At 47.8% G+C, this 23,739-nt stretch overlaps 1 protein-coding gene across 4 annotated transcripts in view; it reads right to left on the bottom strand.

Moving 5' to 3' along the window:
• Positions 1–4,443: 4,443 nt before the first annotated feature.
• Positions 4,444–23,739, bottom strand: part of NOTCH3 (notch receptor 3) — a 57,706-nt gene continuing 38,410 nt past the window's right edge. Inside the window, exons 14-34 of one of the 4 annotated variants that reach the window (XM_079965837.1) lie at positions 23,585–23,730; positions 23,103–23,216; positions 21,771–21,890; positions 20,826–20,978; positions 19,517–19,745; positions 18,248–18,449; positions 17,578–17,731; positions 16,588–16,772; positions 15,317–15,449; positions 14,665–14,916; positions 14,161–14,273; positions 13,004–13,530; positions 12,231–12,578; positions 10,858–11,006; positions 10,537–10,750; positions 10,214–10,295; positions 9,810–9,999; positions 9,275–9,672; positions 8,793–8,940; positions 7,564–7,661; positions 4,444–7,153 (exon numbers count right to left, since the gene is read on the bottom strand). In XM_079965837.1, the coding sequence (XP_079821963.1) occupies positions 5,915–7,153; positions 7,564–7,661; positions 8,793–8,940; positions 9,275–9,672; positions 9,810–9,999; positions 10,214–10,295; positions 10,537–10,750; positions 10,858–11,006; positions 12,231–12,578; positions 13,004–13,530; positions 14,161–14,273; positions 14,665–14,916; positions 15,317–15,449; positions 16,588–16,772; positions 17,578–17,731; positions 18,248–18,449; positions 19,517–19,745; positions 20,826–20,978; positions 21,771–21,890; positions 23,103–23,216; positions 23,585–23,730 (5,194 nt within the window). In that variant the 3' untranslated portion in view covers positions 4,444–5,914. The remainder of the gene's footprint in view (positions 7,154–7,563; positions 7,662–8,792; positions 8,941–9,274; positions 9,673–9,809; positions 10,000–10,213; positions 10,296–10,536; positions 10,751–10,857; positions 11,007–12,230; positions 12,579–13,003; positions 13,531–14,160; positions 14,274–14,664; positions 14,917–15,316; positions 15,450–16,587; positions 16,773–17,577; positions 17,732–18,247; positions 18,450–19,516; positions 19,746–20,825; positions 20,979–21,770; positions 21,891–23,102; positions 23,217–23,584; positions 23,731–23,739) is intronic. The other 3 variants (XM_079965838.1, XM_079965839.1, XM_079965840.1) reach the window with 3 other exon arrangements.

Below are 23,739 nucleotides of genomic sequence, written 5' to 3'. Positions count from 1 at the left end.
CCCAACTGAGATTTACGTTGTCTATCTCTGGTGACGATCAACAGTGTAGAACATGAATACATAAATGGGAAGGAAGTCAGGGGCCACCTTAAAGTCTCCTTAAAGCATTCCCCAGGACAGCTGTCACCATACAGTCAGGCATTGCCTTATATTCTTCCAATGTGCGGTGGAATAGTAGAACTGTAGAGTTGGAAGGGACCCAAGGGCCATCTACTTCACTCTGTGCAATGCAGGAATCACACCTAAAGAAATCTTGACAGAAGGCTGGCCAGTGTCTCTTTCTCCAATGAAGGAGAGTCTACCTTATCCTTAGTTAACTTAGTATCCTAAAACCAATAGAATCCTTTGTTATTCTTAGTAACTAATCCTTAGTTCAGGAAATATCCACATCACAGCACATCCTTTCATAGAGGAGCCCTGCAGTGATGTGAAGAAAACAACCCAATCCAGGTGGTTAAGGAAATTCTCAACAACCTGGAAAGTAGCATTTCACTACAAAGCGACTCATCAGGCTGGGAGATTTACAACAACCTCCACCTAGTGGTTCTTGTGGGTTTTGCAACCTGTTTCTGTGCATGTTGCTCAATAGTTTCATTGAGATAAACAAGGCTTACTCCTAAGCAAACGGGCATAGGATTAGACGGACCCAAGACTTTAAATTTTGATGCACCTGTGTACACCAGACTTGCATGTTTCCCCTTGTTTTCTTGTACTGTGCTTTTTTTTAGGTTAGTTCCTTGCCTGAAAACCTCCATCACACCTGCCGAAATCAGCAAAAACATGGCCAGCCTAAAGCAATACTAATGGCTGCATCTACAAGACGTCTTGCCTGTAGCAAAAGATGGAAACTAAGGATTGTATTCAAGGCGACACTTTCCTCTGGGGAGCTGCTCATTCATAGCAGTCAGTTTTTGAGAGGGCCTTGAGCAAGATGGTCTTAGTGGACCCACCAGCCCTTTATGACTGTCACTGCCACCCATTTTGCTTGCCCTATTTATCTGGGTGCAGCCTGCACAGCTGTCAAGAGGTGCACTAGCAAGCAGACTAGTCCCTTTTTGCTCATTCCAAGCAGGCAGGTGAACAGGCAGTAGCAGAGCAAGGAAGAGGAAGATCAGGGCCAGGGGGTTCAAGGGGTGGCAGTGGGCCTCTAGCTGAAGCACGGCCTTCAGAAAGCATCTGATGTCAACGCCTGATAGTAGCTTCTAACGTGGAAGGAGTGACTCTCACTGTGTCGCCACAAACTATATAGCTTACGTTATGGTGGCACAGTGAAAATTATTCCGTGTGCAGGCCCACCCTGTGAAGTGATTTAAATCAGGCTCGTCACACTTAACACCTTCATTTTTCAGGGGTAGCTTCCCAGCTGCAATTTGTAATACCAGTACTTGGTTCCTATAGGCACTTTCCCATATGCAGGATCTCTGACATTTTCACTGATTCAGGGCTGCAAAACTTTGGTTTTCAGAGGCCATATTAGGCTGTCGCAGCAAAACAAGACCAGAACCTTGGGATACTTTAAAGACCTAACAAATTTATTGTTGCATAAACGTCTGTGGGCAAGAGCCATTTGAGCAGGTAAGTAAAGTGGTCACATAAGTGGCTGCCATTCTTTATAACCAAACAGGACAGCATTTTATGGAAGTTGTAGCCCAAAATGTCTCAATGGTGGGGGGGGGGGGTAGGGGGAGGCTGAACCTACTCACTACTTCACAGGTCTGATAAAATGGGTTCACACTTACAAAAATCTGAAGCCCAATAAATTTGTTTGTTCTTAAGGTGCCAGGAAACTCTAAATTATTAAAGGATACTACTATTTGTATTTTATTTATGTGTGCAATAAACTCGTAATAGAAAACGCAGTCCCTTAGAACAGCCCAGCACGAGTTGGCAGCTTTACCATCTCTGCTGCCACACAGTGGTGAGCAACTGCTATAGCAGTAAGACTGGAAATGTTAAAAAAAGAGGAGGAAAAGACTACACAGGGAATAACGGAACAAAACTATTAGGGGGCCTAATGGGGAGGTAAAATGTTGCAGGCCTTGTGGAGCTTGAAGATACTTGCCAACCTAAAGTAAAAATGAACCTTGCCTTCTCAAGGCAGTTCCTGGACATTCCTGGGAGATGTAATAATAATTTTAACAATAACAACTTATTATTTCTACTCTGCCCATCTGGCTGGGTTTCCCCAGCCACTCTGGGCAGCAGAGTTATATCGTTAGTCAGTCACATCCTTTATTGGATGAAGTACTGTATTAAAATATGATCTCAGGAAGGTGAGTTCTTAAATCTTCTTACTGTATTAGCTATTCAAGGGGCAGCTTTTTCAGTGTCTATGAAACAGCTCATGATTTACCCCCAAGAAAAGACAAGGTTTCATATATGGTTGTTGATTCCTGTGTCCACTATCTGCTGCTTGCTGCTTCTGTTGGGTATTTCACTCTGTGCTGCTTCTTCAGAAGTATTCAATATGCTTGCATGGGAAAAACTGGAACTTCCCACCATACCCAAACACACCACAAGGTTAGATTTCTCTGGTTAAGGCATGTTTCTGTCCATAGACTGCTTTCTTTGTGGGAAACCAAAGTAATGTATTCCAACTTCTTTTCAACAGATATTTTTAGCAGTAAAACTTCCAAGGTTGTATCCGTTCCTGTCTCTGCATTGTGCTGCCACAGATGAGAAAGCATTACATGCACATAGATTAAGATTAATCCTGGCAACTTGCAAGCGCAAGCCAGCTTCAGTTTAGGAAGCAATAGATTTCCCGCCCCCGCTCTGGGGAAACCAAACAGAACACCATTGATTGTTCATTTGCAAATCATGTTTGGAATGCTGTGATGTCATATTGCTTCGATGACTCAGCAAACAAAAACCTCAGGTGAAATCTGAGACAAGAAAAAGCATTAAGACCCTGCTAAAGAAATGGAAGTTTGCGAGGAAAGTATGTATTTATTTTTCTCTGTTGTGATGGCGACGTAACCTTTTTAAAGGCATTTCTGCTTGTAAAAAGTCTTTTCAATTTGCTAAAACTGTGGGGCTTATCAGAGGTTCTTCCATTAGATGATTCACTGAAAGACCATTTAGCCACTTGCTCCTACAATGTGCAGCTGCCAGGAAGCATTGTGTGTGTCCTCAGTTCATGTGCAGCAATAAAGGTAAAGGTAAAGGTACCCCTGCCCTATGGGCTAGTCGTGACCGACTCTAGGGTTGCGCGCTCATCTCGCTCAAGAGGCCGGGAGCCGGCACCGTCCAAAGACACTTCCGGGTCACGTGGCCAGCATGACGAAGCTGCTCTGGCGAGCCAGCACCAGCGCCGCACACGGAAACGCCATTTACCTTCCCGCTATAAAGCGGTACCTATTTATCTACTTGCACTTAGGGGTGCTTTCGAACTGCTAGGTGGGTGGGAGCTGGGACCGAACGACGGGAGCTCACCCCGCCGCGGGGATTCGAACCGCCGACCTTACGATCAGCAAGTCCTAGGCACGGAGGTTTTAACCACAGCACCACCCGCGTCCCATGTGCAGCAATAGTGAAGCTCAAAAGACATGGCCAGTGCCCCATATCGAATCAAGGGTGAGCCCTAAAACAGTTCCGTATTTCTGTGGCACAATAATGAATGTCAAAAGGATCCCCTTACGGCAGAAAGTTCAAAATCCAATAAGCACATCAGTCACTGCTACGCTCTTGAGAGCCAGCAACCCTCTTTCAAATGCTACAATGCTGGAGAAGTCACAGAGAGCAGGCATTTGAAAGGGTGGTAGTGGAAGAACCTTTGATGGTACAGTCGTACCTTGGTTCTCAAACAGAATCCATTCCAGAAGTCCGTTTGACTTCTGAAAACGTTCAGAAAGCAAGGCGCGGCTTCCAATTGGCTGCAGGAGCTTCCTGCACTCAATCGGAAGCTGCGGAAGCTGCATCGGACGTTCGGGTTCCAAAGAATGTTTGCAAACTGGAACACTCACTTCCGGGTTTGTGGCGTTCAGGAGCCAAAACGTTTGAGTCACAAGGCGTTCGAGAACCAAGGTACGACTGTATTTCATAGTGTCCCAGAATGGAAGGACAACAAGACAAAACTTATTGAATCTATTTGTAGTAGACTACAGTGGTACCTCGGGTTACATACGCTTCAGGTTACATATGCTTCAGGTTACAGACTCCACTAACCCAGAAATAGTACCTCGGGTTTAGAACTTTGCTTCAGGATGAGAACAAAAATCGTGCTCCGGCGGCGCGGCAGCAGCGGGAGGCCCCATTAGCTAAAGTGGTGCTTCAGGTTAAGAACAGTTTCAGGTTAAGAACGGACCTCCGGAATGAATTAAGTTCTTAACCCGAAGTACCACTGTATAGATATATGTAAATACGTAGTGGCTTGCTACACAGCCGGAACTTGCAACTACGAAATGAAAAGAAACAAAAGACACACAGAGGAAGCAGAGGCGATTTCCTTATTAGCTATGTTTATTATGCCGCGGCTCAAGCCGCTCTGTACACAAAGCACCCAGCTGCTTTAAAGCTACTTGGTTTACACTGGATTTTTTTTTTAATTTGTTTTTTTAAAAAAGTTTTTTTGTTTGTTTATTTAAATGAGCTAGAAATGGTCCTTCTATGACAAGAGAGGTCTGACTTGCGCAGGGCCATTCCCCCACTATAGCTACAGAGCATGGGAAGGGAAGGGGGGTGGGATGGGAAGGAAGCAGCGGTCACCACCGGACCAAGGTCCTGCCTGGGCACCTGCTCCCACCAGCAGTATTTACAGCCAGGGATAGCTGGAATGTACAGAGTGCGAGGGGAGGGTCAGGGAGTGAGGAAAGTGTAGGTAGTTGGCTGCTGGGGCCAGATGTTTTTGAGGAGAAACAGAGGAAGCATTTTGTGTTCTATCTCAGTACCGTTCACGACAGAGTGAAACTCTTTTTAGTGTCTGGGGCTGCCCCCAAGATTCCCACGCAGTACCACAGGGGCAAGGAACTCGTCGTACAGGAAAAAATGTAACTTGCCGATGTAGGCCGAAGGCGGCCTTGGACCAGATGGGAGGAATGTTAGCAAAGGCCAGGAATAATAATAATAATAAAATATAATAATAAAAGGGGAAAACAAGAGTGGCTCAGAATACTCTGGAGACTGAAAAAATCCCCATGACCATGGCTAGCGTTAGCTGAAGCAATTTGGAAAGTCAAGGGGGATTTTGTGGGTGACAGGGTGGGAATGCTGTAGAATTTAAGATGAATAAATTAACCTGGAATGTGAAGAAGTGCCAAGTTTGGGGGGGGGGGCTATGGGGCTTAGTTTCCTGCAGGACAGCGGGCAGGTTTGGGGCTCGACCCTCTGCATAGCAATGCCAGTCTGGGCTAATGCTGCGTACCCAGTACACAAATACAGTGAGCAGAATCCCGCCCCAACATGGTGGGAGGGGAGGTGGGTGCTCGACCCGAGAGACAGTGCCATGCAGAGGGGGGGAGCAAGGGGGCAGTTTCCTCTCCATTCCTCACAGCTCAAGACCCATAGGAAGAAGAGTGGCAAGACAGGGGTTCTGACATTGCATACATTGTAAAAAATAAAGCGTTTGGAGTAAATGCAGTGTTTATACAAAAAAGAGAGAGAGAGTTTATTTTCTTCCTTTTTTAAAAAAAACCTCCCCTGAAACCTCGTTGCCATGGTTACAGGGAAGGGGAAGGGAGAGAGGGCCAGCCTGGGCTCTGTGGCAGTGAGGGAACGGGGAGGCCATGCCTTCCCCCTCCAAGACCAGGCATATTTTATTTTATTTTTTTTAAAAAAACCTTTTTACACTTGAGTTTTTCTTTTATAAAAACACAGTCAGGGGAAACGACGACAGGAGCCCCTGAGGCAAGTGCAGGCCCCAATGGGGGCCACAGAGGGACACAGGCCTCTGGGATCTGCTCCACCACCCACCTCCTCACGCAAACACCTGCATCTTAGCGGATGGCTCCACCGAAGGCAGCTGGGTGTGGCTGGGCCCCAGGACAGTCGGGCTGGGAGTAGATTCAGACCAGTCGGACAAGGAGTGGGGCGAGGGGCTGCTCCACTGCTCTGGGGACTCTGGCGAAGGAGTTAGGTAGGGGTGCTCACTGGGCGGATGGAGGAAGTGCTTGGGGGTCGCGTCCTGCCCCTGTGTGTAGCTGTGTTGAGAAGGGGGTGTCGGGTAATCCTCCACCCCTGCGGGCTTTAGGTACTGTGGGGGCCCTGCACGGGGCGCCCCCTGGGCCTCCTGGGGTGAGACAGGCTGGTTGGTTCTCATGGTGGTAGCTGGCGGGGGCATGGGCTGGGCTGCCTCCTTGGTCTGTGGAGGAGCTGAGTTGGGCAGACCCTGGGAGCTGTGCCCCATGGCCATGTGGCTGGGCAGAAGCAGCCCTGGTGGGAAAGCCTGGCCTGGTTGGTGCAGGTTGGGATGGGAGGCGGCAGGGTGCACAACCCCTATGATTGGCTGGCACTGGGAAGTGGGGACACGGGCATGCCAATCAAAGGGCATGGCCACAGGGCTCACCATGCCCAGGCTGAGCCCCATGCGGCCTGGTGGCACTGAGAGGCGGTTCATGGAGAGGAGGGTGCCATCCCCTAGGTCGCTCAGGCGTGCCAGACTGACAGCAAAGGGCGCCTCCATCATGCCATGGACCATGGGAGTGGAGGGCACTGACATGGAGGAGTTGGCTGGGTGGAAGACCCCTGGCGAGGCAGGATTGGGCACATAGGGGGAGTCCAGTGAGTCAACGGGAGACAGGGTGACAGAGCTCTCCAGGAGAGAGCCTTGGCACTCCAGGTTGAGCTTCTTGGCACGTGCCTTGGCCTCTTTGCTCTCCCTTGCCAGGCTGGCGCTGCTGCCTGCCGTCGCGTTCTTGGTGCTAGGGCGCCGGCTCTTCTTGCCCTGTGGCGTGGGCTTCAAGCTGGGCAAGAAGCTATTGGGAGGGCACATGAGAGGGGAGAGGGAGTGGCCGGCGGGCAACGCCCCCTGTGGGCTGCGCACGGTGTTGTAGTCGTCCAGAAGCCGGACAATGTCGTGGTGCAAGCGCTCCTGAGCCACGTCGCGTGGCAGGCGATCCATGTGGTCTGTGATTTCGCGGTTGGCAAAGTGATCCAGCAGGATTTTGGCTGCCTCATAACTGCCTTCCCGGGCTGCAAGGAACAGCGGTGTCTCCTCCTGCCGCAGAGAGGACAGGGTGATGAAGAGCACATACTACAAAGCGTTCTAGAAAAGGAGCCATGAGCTTCTTGTCCCCCTGTAAACCTCCCCACCATATACAGGTAGGGGAGCGACCAGGATTAGCTTAAAGACATTTACAGGGATGGAAAGAGCTGCTCCTGTCAGAAGAAGCCTACAGCAACAGATGTGATTCTGCCAAGTTATAGGGACACATGAAACTTAAAGCATCACATGATGATGATGATTGATTGATTGATTGATTGATTGATTGATTGATTGATTTGCCGCTCATCTGGCGGGGCTTCCCCAGCCACTCTGGGCGGCTTCCAAAAAAATATTAAAATACTGTAATACATCAAACATTAAAAGCTTCCCTAAAGAGGAAAAAAATGCAATAAAGAACTTACTTTGCTGTCCTGCATGTCCTTGTTGGCGCCATTCTTCAGCAGCGCAATCGTGGCCTCTACATTGTTGACAGCTGCTGCCCAGTGCAGGGCTGATTTACCTGAGAGGAATGACACCATGAGGATTACGGTAAGTTCTCAGTATCAGAGTCTCAGATCCCACTAGAAGTATTCTGCTGCATCAGCTCCCCTAACTCTCCTCAATCTAAAGCTACCACCTTGCTCCTCACTACCATCCTCGCCTGTTGCTGCTTATTCTGTGCTTTAATGCTGGACCTTCTGTAGACTCTGGATTTGTCCTCTCAGCAAATCAGCTGCTTTGTTATGGAGATGCATGTCCATGCAAGAGTCAAGCAGCTACAGGGTCCCCAGAATCACCAGCAGGTTTCCCCCCACCCCAAAAAGTCTTCTGTCATTTCGACCCTGCACACCAAAACCATGCCCTACTCTCTTAATACCCCTCCACACAGTAAGGCATTGTCTTCATACATCAGGAACAAGGGCCACACGTGGATCTTGGCTTATTTTCATGCGGGTGGGAGAGGGGGAAAGGAGGGCAGGGAGGTGGATTGTAATAGGAAAAGGCAAAATGGGTGGAATGCTGGAAGGGCAGGGGATGCCCTCTGCAAGCAAATAGTTTAGAACTCTGGCTGGGGGCAAGAGTATGTCAGCAATGGATGCTTGGAGAGGGAAATCCTCTGCACCCAATCAGTTCTGGCAAGAGTTTTCTGTCCCCTTTCCAGCAGTTCAGTAGACAGACTGAAAAAAGTAGAGCCAGTAAAAAATAGGTAACAGAGAGGGGGGGTGTCCTATTGACTCTCAAGAATGTGACGAGAGAGAGAGAGAGAGAGAGAGAGAGAGAGAGAGAGAGAGAGAGAGAGAGAGAGAAATAATAATCCCACACTCCTTGTCATGTGTGTAATCCATCCTTTTGCTCCCTCCACCTCTGGCACTCAGGGCTCTATGATGCCTTGCAGAGCCTCATCAGAATGCATCTAAGGAGCTTAGAGAGGGAAGCAGGAGTCAGGAGAATGGCCAAGTGAATTACTGATGCTTGAGAGATGCCCAGGGCAACCAGACTGGAGGTTCAGGAAGTGCATTTGTGGAATTAATTTGGAATACATATGCAATGCATGTTGTAGTTCTGAGGAGGCCTCCCACTGAAGTTCAGCATAATGCAGACTAATCAAGTAAAAGAACTCAGCCCCGCAGCCTCCCTGGGGGTTACGTACCCATCTCATCCACAGCGTTGACATCAGCGTGGCAGACAATCAGCTCCTCCACCATGCCCTCAACAGCCAGCCTGGCTGCTAGGATCAGTGCTGTTGAACCATCCCCCATTCGGGCATCCAAGTCTGTAGATCGATTCCGGATCAGGATCTAGCAACAGAACATGTTGGTGTGTTAGGTTGGTGCCAAAAACACACACCATCCAAGGCAGCATGTGCACAGTAACACTATTGCCTCAAGTACAGTTCTTAGGTTCTCATTCACTCTTATCAGTGCAAAGTACAGCCAGGCTAACTAACTTTTCATTGTGTCCCCAGAGAGGTAATGAGTGGATAACACAAGAATAACTTCCAGGTGGTAACCATCACAGGGGCTCTCCACTTAAAAAGGGAACTGGAACATGCTGTTAACATGAGCAAGACAGAGGAGGGGGATTTATGTCCAGGATTTAAAAGGCCACACTAGTCCATTGGGTGAGACCCACCTGGAAGACTCCCTGGGCATCAGCAGTCACGGCAGCATGAAGTGGTGTGCGCCCTGTGTTGTCTTGTGCATTGGTATCAGCACCAGCATCCAGCAAGCGCTTGGTAGCATCTGCCCGTGCATATCTGGCAGCCAAATGCAGGGCAGTTTCACCTGTGCGGTCTGTCTGGGCACTCAGGTTAGCCCCCTGGCAGATTAGGTCCGAGATTATGTTGGCAGAGGAGTCATCTGCTTCCTCTTCCTCAGCCAGTTCAGTCTCCATTTCACCACCACCACGGAAGGAGGCCAACATAAGTGGAGTGAAACCATCTGTAAGGAGATCCCAACAAGGGTTGTTGCTGTTGTGTTTGGCTTTTTTTAAAAGATTTGCTCTGTTTCTCCTCTCCCATGTGCCACATACTGGATTAGAACAAAACATGTTGGGACTTGTTACAGAAGACAGGAAGTAACAGATCTATTCTGTTCATCAGACACTGTCTGCAAAAGCTCCATATGAGCGCTCGCAGACCCAACTCGCTGCCCTTATTCCCAATTACCTGGTCCACGGACATTGACGTCCATGCAGTCAGTATCAAATTCACCCTGGGGTGGCGTCAGGGCCATAGATGGCGGCATGCGGATGTCTGCTGCCACCAAGTGATGCTGTGTCCATTGACGGCAGTCCACAGGGTCTTCACGATCTATGGCTGGCTCCTCCACCTGGCAAGGATGAACACGGGCCTGTAGCTATTATGGAAAGACATAATATGCGCCTATTCACCTAGTGCATCAAACTACTTCATTGCTGCTTGCAAACACTAATGAGTCAGGCCCACAGTAGTCTGATGCAGGGAGTAATACCTGCGGACACCAAGAGAAAGGGCGGGGGAGGCAGTGGGGTAGCTCTTGTGAGGAGCTGGAATCCCCTTTCTTAAGCCAGACAAAGTCTCAAAAGGAATACCTTTAGTCTCTTGGCCTCTGGGCACTCTTCCAGCCAGTCTTCTGAGCTGTCTGGTATTAGGCTCTCTCCTTTGCCAATATTCCTGCAGCAGGGGGAAAGATACACAGTGAAGTCAAACAGTAATGCAGGGCAAACACCAAGCCTATGGGCTTACACCCTCTTGCTCTTTCCCACACCACAAAATGAAGGAAAAGTTCTCCATCAGCTAACTAAAGCACAATTGGGAGCAAAGTACAAGTCACAGATAGCTGACCATCCCCTGCAGAAGCTGAAACCTGCTGCAGGAACTGAGGTTTCATTCTGGGTGAATGAAAGGCTCTTACTTCATGCCTAGGGCATCCTGACCCACAGGCTCACGCCGGTTCTTATTGCTGCTCTCTTTCTTCAGACTGAAGCCTTCAGGGAACCAGAGGGTGCTGTGCTCTCTTTTGCGCCGTGCCACTAGCACACCCAGCACCAGGATCACCAGCAGAATCAGGCATGCCACCACCAGCAATGGCACCAGCTTAAGTTCGCCTTCCTCTTTGATCTTTTCACCTGTAGAAACAATACTGCCCTATTAGGAGACCCTGTCATGACCTTCCTGAAAACTCCAAACCCAGTCAAATTCTGCTTCCAGCAAATGACTCCTCTGCTGCCCTCACCTCGCACAGCCTTGAGGGGGTATGGGAACTCTAGGCGCTCCACCGCTGACAGGGCAGCCAGGTAGTCTGCAGCACTATCTGCATCAGGGAAGCACTTGTCTGAAGCCTGGTAGCAGAGTCGGTTATCAATCTCAAGAGTGACCTCAGACCTGGAGGAAGAAGCAAGTGTTACGAGGGCCTAGAACTCCTTATCTAGTAGCACACACAATCCTAGGACAAGGCAAGTCAGCCAGCTCCACAAAAGGTCCTGCTCCCCATTTATTCTTTGGTGCAGGAAACAAGGTCTGTTGCTTTTTACACAGTGAATTTTAGAATGGGCACTTCCAAATACACACATCAAGGAAAAGACCACCCAAGATTCTATCAGTAGCTTTAATAATCCTAATGTATTTGTGAAGCACAATCTCTTCTTACAAAACGCAGGCGGACTCTTCCTAAGCAGATCACATTTACCCCATTTGTTCTTAACGATGCATGCAACCCACTTGCTTGGCATTAACCTAAAGCTTCCAGAGATCCACCACTATCTCAGGCACTCGCTTGCTTCTTTTATTTCATTAGCCACCTTCTGGTACTTTGGCTAAGAAAGCAGTTAGACATCAGAAGCGGTTCTTGAATAATATAATAAAGTTGTATAAAAACGCTTGAATGAATTCCCGTCTAGTTATGGAAATCTATCACTAAATAATCCTGTTATCAGCTCCAAAACAGTTTTTGTGGATTTGTTAGTATTTCCTCAGAACTCTCAGATTTGTATGCCAGTTCTATAGGTTCCCCCCCCCCAAAGTAAAAGGTAAAGGTACCCCTGCCCGTACGGGCCAGTCTTGACAGACTCTGGGGTTGTGCGCCCATCTCACTTAAGAGGCCAGGGGCCAGCGCTGTCCGGAGACACTTTCCGGGTCACGTGGCCAGCGTGACAAAGCTGCATCTGGCGAGCCAGAGCCGCACACGGAAACGCCGTTTACCTTCCCGCTGGTAAGCGGTCCCTATTTATCTACTTGCACCCGGAGGTGCTTTCGAACTGCTAGGTTGGCAGGCGCTGGGACCGAGCAGCGGGAGCGCACCCCGCCGCGGGGATTCGAACCGCCGACCTTTCGATCGGCAAGCCCTAGGCGCTGAGGCTTTAACCCACAGCGCCACCTGCGTCCCCCCCCACCCCCACCCCCCACAGCTGCCTTATTCTGTGAAGGCTGTTGGAAGTAGTTTAGCTGAGCCTCTGGGCCAAACTACCTCTCCTTCCAATTCAGAACCTTCTTATATCCCTCCCTCTATGTTCCTTGAGGCTTGGGTACTATAACACCCCCCCCCCAACCAAGCAGCTCTCTGAGCCCCCAAAGCTCCTTGCTTTTCTTCAGCTCCTCTGTGTGACTCACCCAATAATCTCTTGTTCCAGTTCCCTGCGTTGCCGACCGCCAGATCCATAATATGGCGGCCGACTGCCAGACCCGTAATATGGCTTGATCATGATGTTACCGTCCTTGTCACGGCGGAAGCGCAAGGAGGTTCTCAAAATGGAACTCAGCTTCTGCAGGAAGGTGGTGCTTGTGCGGCGCAATTCGTCAGGGTGTAGCAGCACAGTGATGACCAGAACGCCGTCCGCCAAGCGCTCAGGCACCTCCAGTGCACAGTCCAGCCCATCCCAGCCACACTCTTCGTTGTTGCAGCCCTGGTCACAATGGCCATCAGCAAAGTGATCTGAGCAGTATTTCTCATAGACAGGGCTGTGGAAGATGGAGGAGGAGAAGGAACTGAGTCACGCCTGTCATAACCAACCCTATGCCAATACAGCTCGCTGGTGCCTTGTTAAGCCATAAGGAGGAAAGGGCACAAGGCATTATGGGTCTGCAGCAGATTCCTACACCCCACAGCTAACATGGCCAAGTCTCAGAGCTAGTCAAGTGGATCACATAGAAGGAATCCATGCAAATAATACCAAGACTCTGCCATGTTTGGTGTCGGACGTAGGGATGGACATAAATTTATAGGTCTCAGTGGAAGCACCCATGTTTGTGCACAGCACCCCTACACTGCCTAAAATTAGTCTTGGTTCCTCATTTAGTTGGGGTGGCCCTTGATTCCAGGGGTCTCTGGTGCAGTATACACAACTAGATGTCTCCCCTACTCAAGAGGCAGTGGCAGGACTCACTTGCAGCTGGACTCATGGCTCTTGCAGTCAAAGTTGTCGTAAAGGCACTCGGCAGTGTTGCACATCTCATCACACTGGCTGTTGTTGAAGAGCTGCAAGCACAGGGGACTCTCGCACTGCTTCCAGGGATCATCAACTCGCAGGGAACAGTCACCGCCATCCCAGTGGCAGGCTGGACTGTTGCACATCTTGTCACAGTAGAAATCCCCGGCCTTTGCAGCACACTCCTTCAGTGGGCAGTGGACCTCGGGGAGCTTCAGGGTGCGGGTCTGGCAGCGAAACCCCGTGTAGTCACCAAGACAAAGGCACTGAAAATAAGGGGGGTCAGCAGTCTCATGGCAAGCACCCCCATTGTGGCAGGGCATGCTGGCACAGCTGCTGTTGGCATGCAGGCGGCATTCCGGTCCAGCCCACCCAGGCAGGCAGGAGCAGCGAGGACCCAGCGCTGTGGTCCGGCAGCTGCCGCCATTGAAGCAGGAGAGTTCCCGGCAGGAGAGCATGCGCTCACAGCGGATGCCTGAATAACCCTGGAAAAGAATAACAAGCAGAGTTAGGAATGGAAAGCCGGCCAAGCCCTCAAATCGCTCCAACTGCTGGCCTAACAACAGAAAGCCTCTGGCACCATAGCTGTCCTCTTACAAGCCCTCAGCCTGGTGAGTAAATTCTTCCCTCCACAAATCTCAAGGCCCAGCACCCATATCCTGCCCTGAAGAAGTACCTTCCCACACCCCACATCCTCCAGTACTGGGCACCTCTCACCAACACCATCTCCCCTTATTAGCCAATATTAGACTTCTGCATTGTGTTATGGCACCGCATCAAACTTCTCTTGAAGGCTTCACAACCAGAATTCCCACAAGATCACGCAGCAGAATTGCTTCCTGCCACTCCCAAGTAGAAACTCCTTCCATGACAAGCCTTGCATTGGAGGACACTAAACTCTCTACCTCCAAAAAGCCTCCCAGACAGAAACCTTGTCCTAACAGGTACTGAAACTCATTCATAGCACAACACCAACATATCAACCTAACGGTTCCCCCACCTAATCCTCCCAACCGCAGTCTTCCTTTCTCTCCCTCGCCTAGCCCCTTGCAATGTTTGTGTACAGGAGCTGCATTAGCCACTTGCTGTGAGCAGCTGTGTTGTAGGGGACTCACCCGGGGACAGTGGCAGGTGTAGCCTAGAGGCAGGTTGACTGCCGGATTACACTTCCCACCATTCTGGCAAGGTTGAGAGTCACATGCATTCACAATGTTCTTGCAATGGCGGCCTGAGGATATGAAAAACAAGAGTATTACTGATGGATTCCAGCAGAACTTAGCCCCAAAGACCACCACCACCCTGCTATATTTGGCGTTGCATCTTAGCACTAGTTCTCAAAGCTCGTATTTGCTCACTGAAATGGCCAAAGAGGCCCATCTCACTCAGTCACCATTCCAATCTTTGTTTTAGATCACAAATATGCATTTAGCTGCATAGTTGGATTCCCCTCCACCCACTTGGTTGAAGATGAACTCCTAACTTCTTTACGGGGGAGATTCTTCCTACTTGCAGCCCTTGAGCCCGGCTCCTCTACGCATCACTGGGGTCTGCTTTGGGCACACTCTCCCTTGCCCCTTGCACACATCAGCCACATGAAAAGAGAACACACTGTCACTCACCAGTGTAGCCTGGCTTGCAAATGCAGTGGTAGTCACTGGCTTCCTGGACACAATCAAGTGTGTTGCGTGGGTGGCAATGGTTGGACTGGCACTCATTGATGTCTCCCTCACAGCGCTCGCCTGTGAAACCTGGTGGGCAGCTGCATCGGTAGCCACCAACTCTGTCCACACATGTCCCGTTGTTGAGGCATTTCGGGACCCGGGAGCCAGGATTCATAGCACAATCATCTTCATTTATTTCACACAAGACACCTAGAGAGATGACAAACACGCCATCACATTAAACATCCAGACTCAGGGAAGACAAACCTCTTCCTCCTTCTCACAATCCTTGCATTGTCTCTGTGGAAAAAACAAGATTCCTCGCCCTTTACGGTGCCCAACAGTGAGTCAACATCCATCCATCCATTGCCATGGGCACTGTTGTTGAAGCTGTCCTCCCTCAAAAAGAGGCCTGGGAGAACTCTGAGCCCATGTTCTCCATCCTGTGCCCTAAGGAGAAATCCAGAGCTCCCTTTCACTATTCTTCAACAAAATAGCAAATCCAACAAGAGAAACCTGTGCCATCAGAACTTAAATCCTTTCCCCAGTCTTGTACTTTCCTACTACAGGTAATATTGGTAAAGGTCTTCCTATACCCAGGAGCACTTACCCAGAGTTCCAGGTGGACAGGAGCAAATGTAGCGGCCAACAAGATCAATGCAAGTCCCTCCATTCTGGCAGGGGTGTGACTGACACTCATCAATGTCATACTCACAGTTTTTCCCCTCGAACCCTAGCGGGCACTGGAGTAGGAGAGAAGCAAACAAGACAAAACAGCAATGAGCACAAAAAGGCCAGAAAGGCTGGAGCCTTGCATCCTTGAAAAGGTTTCCTGCTCTTGGTTCCATTAAAATTTATGTTTTGTTTGTTTTGTTTGGTGTGTAAAATCAAGTAAAACTAGTACAATTTCATAAGGAAGGGAAAGATCCTTCAAGTTGCACCATCCTCTTTCTTGTCCAAATTAAGTTTATTAAACTTCAATGGGACTTTGAGCAAATAGACTATGGCAAATTATTCCAAGATTTATACAAATAGATCAGTCTGGCTTCATAAAAAGGAAGGAAAATACATAGCAAGAACAAACATTAAACATAATTATGAAACTGTATCACAAGATCATGGCTAACATATGTTGTTAGAAAACACTGCAGCTCTTGTGGATGAACAAAAAATGTGTATCATTTCTGTTTGGTTCCTGTGTAATGCTGTACTTCTTCAACGTCTCTAGACCATAGATAGCGAACCTTCTCCAGTCCGATGGCTACATTCCCTTCTGAGCAACCTTCCAGTAGTCATGTGGTGGGTGGAGCCAGAGGCAAAAATGGGTGGAGTAATGACCGTAAATTTCACTTTGTAGGGCAGGCTGTTTTCTACACATAACACAACTCTCTGAATCCCCCACCAGGGCATATAAATATTGGTTTGGCTGTGCCTGGCGTGATGGGAAAAAACTCTTACAGAGAATTTGAGAAACAACACAATGGACTTCATTGCTGATATGCAACTATGAAGTGGCAAAGAATAAAACAAAAGATGTATGGATTTTGTAAGGCATGGTGGAAGTTCAACCAATCTGATCAGCCATCAAATAGGAGTTACCACCAAAAGTAAGGAAGGTTGCAGTAGTGGGGAAACAATTATAATCCATAACCATATTTCAACAAAATAAAACTTTGGAAGAAAATAGAGGGGTTTTCGTGGTTTGTCTGTTTGTTTAAATTACTGGGAAAATAAGTTGCAGATTTGTGCCATTTTCTTATCTTATTTCACAATTGTTCACTGGACATTCAACAACTCATCATTAAATGTTACCAGGTTTCCCAGAGTTCTGAAGAGACACCAGGAACCCTGGCCTGTTACTGGCTGCAAGGACTCCCTCACCTCACAGACGTAGTCTCCCACAAAACTGCGACAGGTACCCCCATTTCGACACAGGTTGTACTGGCAGTGGTCCACTTCACTCTCACAGTAGCTGCCGGTGTAGCTTTTTTTGCAAATGCAGTAGTGAGTATTGCCAGCATCCACACAACGGCCACCGTAATGACACACTTGCTCTTTGGTGACACCTATTGTATGGAAAAGCAAATTACACATTGTGTGCTGCCACATATTCTGCCCTCCTGCTTCCAAAGGATGATTAGACAAAGTGACTAAAAGCAGGGTAGGTGAAGACTGAAGCAACATTGCACAAGCAAGTTGGTCATAAGAACAGAACCCAAGGGCTTCCTCCAAGCACTAGACTTTATTACCCACCTCAATTTAAAGGACACTTTATTGGGGAAGCACAAAATAGCCCAATGTTTCCCAAGTCAGATTTTAATTTACATTTCTGTAAAATGTAAAAAAAAAGCCTCTTTAGAGTCTTGATAATGGATGTTAAATTGTGCCAGAACGTGCAGCATGCTCCAGTACCATAGCAGGACCAGGGAATCCAGACCAACTCTCCATTGCCCTCAGCCATTATCACACCATTTTGAAATTATTACAGAGTTTCATATACAGAACCACCACTTCTGCAACAACATTTGCAGCTTTTATTCTGCCCCCTAGAAGCATGGGAAAGTTGACTTCAAACGTTGAGCATTTTTAGTTTCCAACGCCACTGGGAATAGCCGTCTGAAATATTGATTGGAGCACCAGTGAATCCAAGGGCATTGTCCCCGCATCACTGAAGGTAAGTAACATTCACTGTGTCAACTCTGGAAGTCCTGTATCAGCTTTGCCAGTGAGCATAAGCTGATAATGCTGGGGAGCCTGGATGACAAACATGCGTCATCAAGGTCACTGAGGAAGCAGATAGCAGAATAAATGAGGAAGAAAACACCGGAAGAAGGGCTTCCGTTTCAGTGTCCCTGGAGCATGTTTCCTTACCTCGGTTCCTGGCCACCACTTCACAAGAAACATTGGGGATGTCGCAGTAACGCCCAGTCCAACCTCCAGGGCAAGCACAGGATAAGGTAGTGCCTGTTTGCATACAGCGGCCACCATTCTGACAGGGGGAGCGACTACACAAATCCAGCAGGGTCTAGAGGGGGCATGACAAGGCAAGAGATTTTTGTGACAAAATAAAAGCACCCAGCTCCCACCAACAATGACAAAACCCAGGCACCTTCCCAATCCATCTCCATTAGGTGTCTCCATACTGCAACCTCTCTAGGGGCCTGCTCGCAAGGCATATGTACAGTGGTACCTCAGGTTACATACGCTTCAGGTTACACACTCCGCTAACCCAGAAATAGTGTTTCAGGTTAAGAACTTTGCTTCAGGATAAGAACAGAAATTGGGCTCTGGCGGCGCGCCGGCAGCAGGAGGCCCCATTAGCTAAAGTGGTGCTTCAAGTTAAGAACAGTTTCAGGTTAAGAACGGACCTCCAGAACGAATTAAGTACTTAACCCGAGGTACCACTGTACTGGGTTTTTATAGACAAGATGTAAACTCCATCCAAACTTAGCGGCTCAGGCTTGGTTGCAGAAACTTGACTTAAACAAGAGAAACCCTGAACCACCTTATTCCCTTTCAACAGAGGCCTGGGGTGGATTACCTGGCACTGAGAACCTGTGTAGCCCTGAGGACAGGTACAGCGGTAGGACTGCACACCATCCTGGCATACGCCACCATTGAGGCAGGGCTGTGACTGGCACTCATCAATCTCATGCTGGCAGTGGGATCCTTTGAAGCCAGCACGGCAGTGGCATGTGTATGAATTCACTCCATCCAAGCATGTGCCGCCGTTGAAGCAGGAGCTGCCGGAACAAAAGTACGGGAGTCAGGAATAAAGGAAGGAGGAAGGAGGTTATCTAACCCAAGAGACACCCAACATAGGCTAGGCCTACCCCACCAGCTAACACTTGGCTAGTTGTGCGGGCTTGCATCTGTCTTACACAGCAGTTTCTGTTCTAGGTGAAAAATGCAACTGTGTGATAAGTCTCCCTCCTTACTCAATATTTGACCATTCTTTACAACTGGATTGGATTTGCCTGTAACTGACAACCAGGGGGACTTGGTTCTTGCTCTTGGCACCCGATAGCATCCAGCACTTAATCCCAGGCTTAGTCTTGTGTTCATATGAATAACTATCTGTTTTTACTGACAGAAGAGTTAGGAGCAAAGAGGGGACGGGAGTACACTGTCTCCTTTTAAACAGGATCCTACCTACTTCTGAACCATTTGTCCATCTAGAGTTTTCTAGAACAGAGCCCTTTCCGCACATTGCTACTAAAAAGCAGAGAAGAAAACTCTGGGACCTTATTAAACATGATACAGTGGGGAACGTGCTCGAATATATAAAACATGTGAACTGTACAGCAGTAAGCCAACCCTCTTGACTAACTCCTACTATATAGTGCTGTTTGGCTTTGTTCATATGAATGGGGCCGGGTGGCGCTGTGGGTTAAACCACAGAGCCTAGGACTTGCCGATCAGAAGGTCAACGGTTCGAATCCCCGCAACGGGGTGAGCTCCTGTTGCTCGGTCCCTGCTCCTGCCAAACTAGCAGTTCTAAAGCACATCAAAGTGCCAGCAGATAAATAGGTACTGCTCCAGTGGGAAGGTAAACGGCGTTTCCGTGTGCTGCTCTGGTTCACCAGAAGCGGCTTAGTCATGCTGGCCACATGACCCGGAAGCTGTACGCCGCCTCCCTCGGCCAATAAAGTGGGATGAGCGCCGCAACCCCAGAGTCAGTCACGACTGGACCTAATGGTCAGGGGTCCCTTTACCTTTATCCATTCTACAAAATGTGCCCTCTGAGTAATACGAGTTAAAAGATAGGCAGACATAAGTCACTGTTCCTCATGAGAAACTATCAGCTCACCTGTCAGTGCATTCCTGAACATTCTGCTCACAGTGTAGGCCAGCCCAGCCTGGCGCACAAGTACAAGTGTAGCTGTTGACATAGTCTGTGCAGGTGGCGCCATTGCGGCAGGGGTTACTCAGGCACTCATTGGTCTCAGTTGCACAGTGTATGCCTGTGAAGCCTGGCAGGCAGGTGCACATGAAAGTACTGATGCCATCTTGGCAGGAGCCACCATTCAGGCAAGGATCTGTTGGCAGGGAGAGGAATACTCAGAGGGGTCAAGACAAGCTCTCAACTCTTTCACTATGACATCCTCCAATACAAAAAGACTGAGATCTTTCGTCATGTTTAACTTCACACATGCAGAGTCACGGACATAATCCAGGAGAGACTGAGGATGGAGCACAGGCATGTTGAATTTTCACTGGCATTAACAGGAGTTAATGTTACATTCAAATATCTCAATCCAAATAAGATCTAGTTCTGTCTGACTATCAGTTGCAGTCACAGTCCACAACCTACTCTTAGTACTGCTCTAGCCTATATTGGAATAGCTCAGTCGGTAGAGCATGAGACTCTTAATCTCAGGGTTCTGGGTTCGAGCCCCACATTGGGCAAAAGACTCGTGCATTGCATAGGGTTGGACTAGATGACCCTCATGGTCCCTTCCAACTCTACAATTCTATACCTAGTCAAAGAAATCCAAGTTCTGCAAAGTTTAAAAGCAATTGTTGCTATGCTAAGCATTCCTGTTCCCCTGCCAGTTTTCTTTCCCCCACCCCACCCACAACAATCCATCGGCATTCCATGGTCTGTAAGCTTACTCTGTCTTGTTGGACTGTTTAAGAGGAGCGTTTCCCCTTCAAAACTTCTTGTAGTCCTGTGAAACCTTGGGGTTCACCCAAACCTGCCGAGGCCTCTCTCTTATGCATGGAGGGTTCTGTTTTGGCTACATAAGCACTGGCACTCAAAGTTCTGAGTTTGCAATTAGCATACGTGATGCAACACAGATTATGCTTAGGTAAAAGAAAGCAAATTTGCTTTAATCATCTAGTCTGTACCATTTAATTGTCTTAGCATTTTAATTCTCTAGACATAAGCCAAATGACAAGGCACAGCCACTTCCAAAATGTGAGACTTGGAAGCCAGCTTGGAAAGGCAAATGCCCAGTTTCCAGTTCTTTATTAGGTTTCCTGTCCTACCAGTGCTCCTCCTTCCTAGAACTTTCACCCAGTTCTTTTTGCTATACTGCCTCACCAAAATAGTTAGCAAGATCTCAGATTCTTAGTTGTTCTTTCCTGTTGTCCCATGTGCTCAATGAACTCACTTGGTTTGCAGTCATCAATATCCAGCTCACAGTTGGTACCAGTGTAGCCAGGACGGCAGGCACACCTGTAACTGCCATGTGTGTTGGTGCAGGTGCCCCTATTTTGACATGGGTCCTGGTCACATTCATTAATGTCAATCTGGCATTGCTGCCCTATGGGGATAAGAAAAAATGATTACTGTTTGTTTTTAAGTTTCTTTTCCCCCCACCCTCCAATCCACTTCTATTGACTTTTTCATATTGCTGCATCCACTATGTGGAGAAGCAAAAAACCAACAACAATGAAGGAAACAACAAAACAATACCCCAGGCATGTGTCTACTATCAAATAATCAATCACACAGAATGCATAGATATAAGAAAATTATCCAATCACAATGTTACCATCAGAAATATTCCTAAATATGCCACATTAGAATGGCAAATCTTCTGGTAAAGGTATTTTGTGAAGTAAAATAAATAAAAGAATGTCAAACCAAGTAAAACTTCCAAACTACAAGAAAGAAGATTCCACCTAAACATTAGGAAGAACTTCCTGACAGTAAGAGCTGTTCAACAGTGGAATTTGCTGCCAAGGAGTGTGGTGGAGTCTCCTTCTTTGGAGGTCTTTAAGCAGAGGCTTGACAACCATATGTCAGGAGTGCTCTGATGGTGTTTCCTGCTTAGCAGGGGGTTAGACTTGATGGCCCTTGTGGTCTCTTCCAACTCTATGATTCTATGAAAAATATTTAATTTTACTTCTGAAATTTCTTTTTCACATTTCCATCCAAAGACACTCAGGACAATGAGCAATACAAACTCAAATTAGTAAAAATGCCTTTATATTTAAAAGCCACCTCCAAATTAAAACAAATTAAAATATAAAACTGGCACATAGGCTCATAGGATTAGATGCCACAATATTCAGAAAAGTACAGGAAGAACGTGGCTCATGAGTCTGAGTACCTTGCCAGCCTGGTGCACAACCACAGGTAAAGCTCTCATAGTCTGGTGTGTGGTCACAGACACCATTGTTCTTACATGGATTGGGGAAACAGGGAGCCAGCACATTCTCACAATTCCGGCCTATGGGAAGAGAAATAGATAAGGGTACTTGTTTGGATTTCCACTGGCCTAATAGCCATCTTATTTTGAACTATATAATATTTATGTCTTGGACTCAATAGGAATACAAATCAAGTTCAGAGACCAAATGTCTAGCCACAAAGTGATGTCAGTGGGAATTATACTTTATACATAAGGTAAATATAATAAAGTTAATTCAAGAGCCTTCCCAGTCAGTCAGTTTATAGAGTAACAAATGTTTAGCTGCCAGTCATTTGTTGCATGGATCCAGATGTCTTTCTTTGAGGAAGCACTTTTGTTTATACCCATCTCCAGGCTCCCTAACCATGACATATTGCTGCTTTAAAAATGTGGTTTGCAGAAAGCAGATGCTGTTGCAATTTAAAGTGACTTGTAGAATGGAAGTTGCACAAATGCCAAAGGCGTCTATTGGATAATGCCTGTGACATCACCAGATGAGTGACTCAGATCCTTCTCCCTGCCCATGTTGTGACACTGTTGCCTGAACTCAGCATGCACAGTGGCAATTCCTAAGAACTAAACATAGTAAAGGCAACATGTGATTCCTTATCATTTTGTTTCTCAGTCTCTCTCTTTCTTTCTCTCTCACACACCACACATATCTATTTCAGCTCTCCAAGCACTCTCCCTTTAGAGCACCCAAGTACATAGAGTCGTACATTGGATCCCAAATGCCTTGCGAGTCGAACGTTTTGGCTCCCGAATGCTGCAAACCAAGAAGTGAGTGTTCCGGTTTGAAAACGTTCTTTGGAACCTGAACGTCCAACATGCTTATGTGTCTTCCGATCGGCTGCAGGAGCTTCCTGCAGCCAATCGGAAGCTGTGCCTTGGTTTCCGAATGTTTTGGAAGTCGAACAGACTTCCGGAACGAATTCCGTTTGACTTCCGAGGTACGACTGTATTATCTTTTAAGGAGGACAGACACATGCAATATTCTCCGTCCATTATTTGCAGCCTAACTATCACACCATTGTCCTTTAGTCACTATCTGCATTACTTATCCATGAATGGCTAAAATGCAGAATATGAATTTCTAGCATGGCACTCAGTACAAACAAATACTGCTTATTAATCTCTCCCTTCCCAACTGCAACCCTGGCATGGGGTTTGCCATACAAGTCCCTTCACTAGATCAAGTCCCTTAAGTTTGCAGAAGATGTTCAGGTGTTCCCCACCGCCCACAGAGCTCACCAGTGTAAGGCAAGTCACAGATGCAGGTATAGCTGGCAATGCCATCAGTGCAGGTGCCCTGGTTGAGGCATGGGTTGGAGGCACAGTCATTTATGTTGGTCTGGCAGTAGGTCCCTGCAGAAGAACCAGATAAGTATTAAGGTCCCCATGAACACAGATATCCCTGAAGATGAATCTTTCTCCCACTTGTAATGCCACCAACCAACATCAGCTCCCATGAAAGACCAGAAAATGGAACTGGGGGGAAGTTGGGTTCAGATACCTACAAATCCCTCATAGATCTAGATGGCTCAAACACTGAAGGTTACATAGAAGGCATAACTTTGGACAACAGGCAGAGTATTATCCAGAGATGGCAAGAGATGAAAAACAGTATGTGGGTGAGATGTGTATCTTGGGGTACAGAAGAGCTAGACAGAGGTTGAGCTTGGTGTAAAGTACGGGCAACAAAAGCAAGGCAAGGAAGCTATAGAGATGCATACCCTGAAAGCCTTCTTTGCACTTGCAACGATAGCCATTGACATAGTCAGTGCACGTCCCTCCATGCTGGCATGGGTTGGATTCACACTCGTTGTGGTTCACATCACAGTTGGTGCCAGCCCAGCCTGGCTCACACTTACATTGGTACCTGTAGAGG

This window comes from Podarcis cretensis (genome assembly GCF_951804945.1).
Source record: "Podarcis cretensis genome assembly, chromosome: 2".
Lineage (NCBI taxonomy): Eukaryota > Metazoa > Chordata > Lepidosauria > Squamata > Lacertidae > Podarcis > Podarcis cretensis.
Note: the sequence above shows the minus strand (reverse complement) of the source record. Positions and strands in the feature narration are given on the sequence as shown.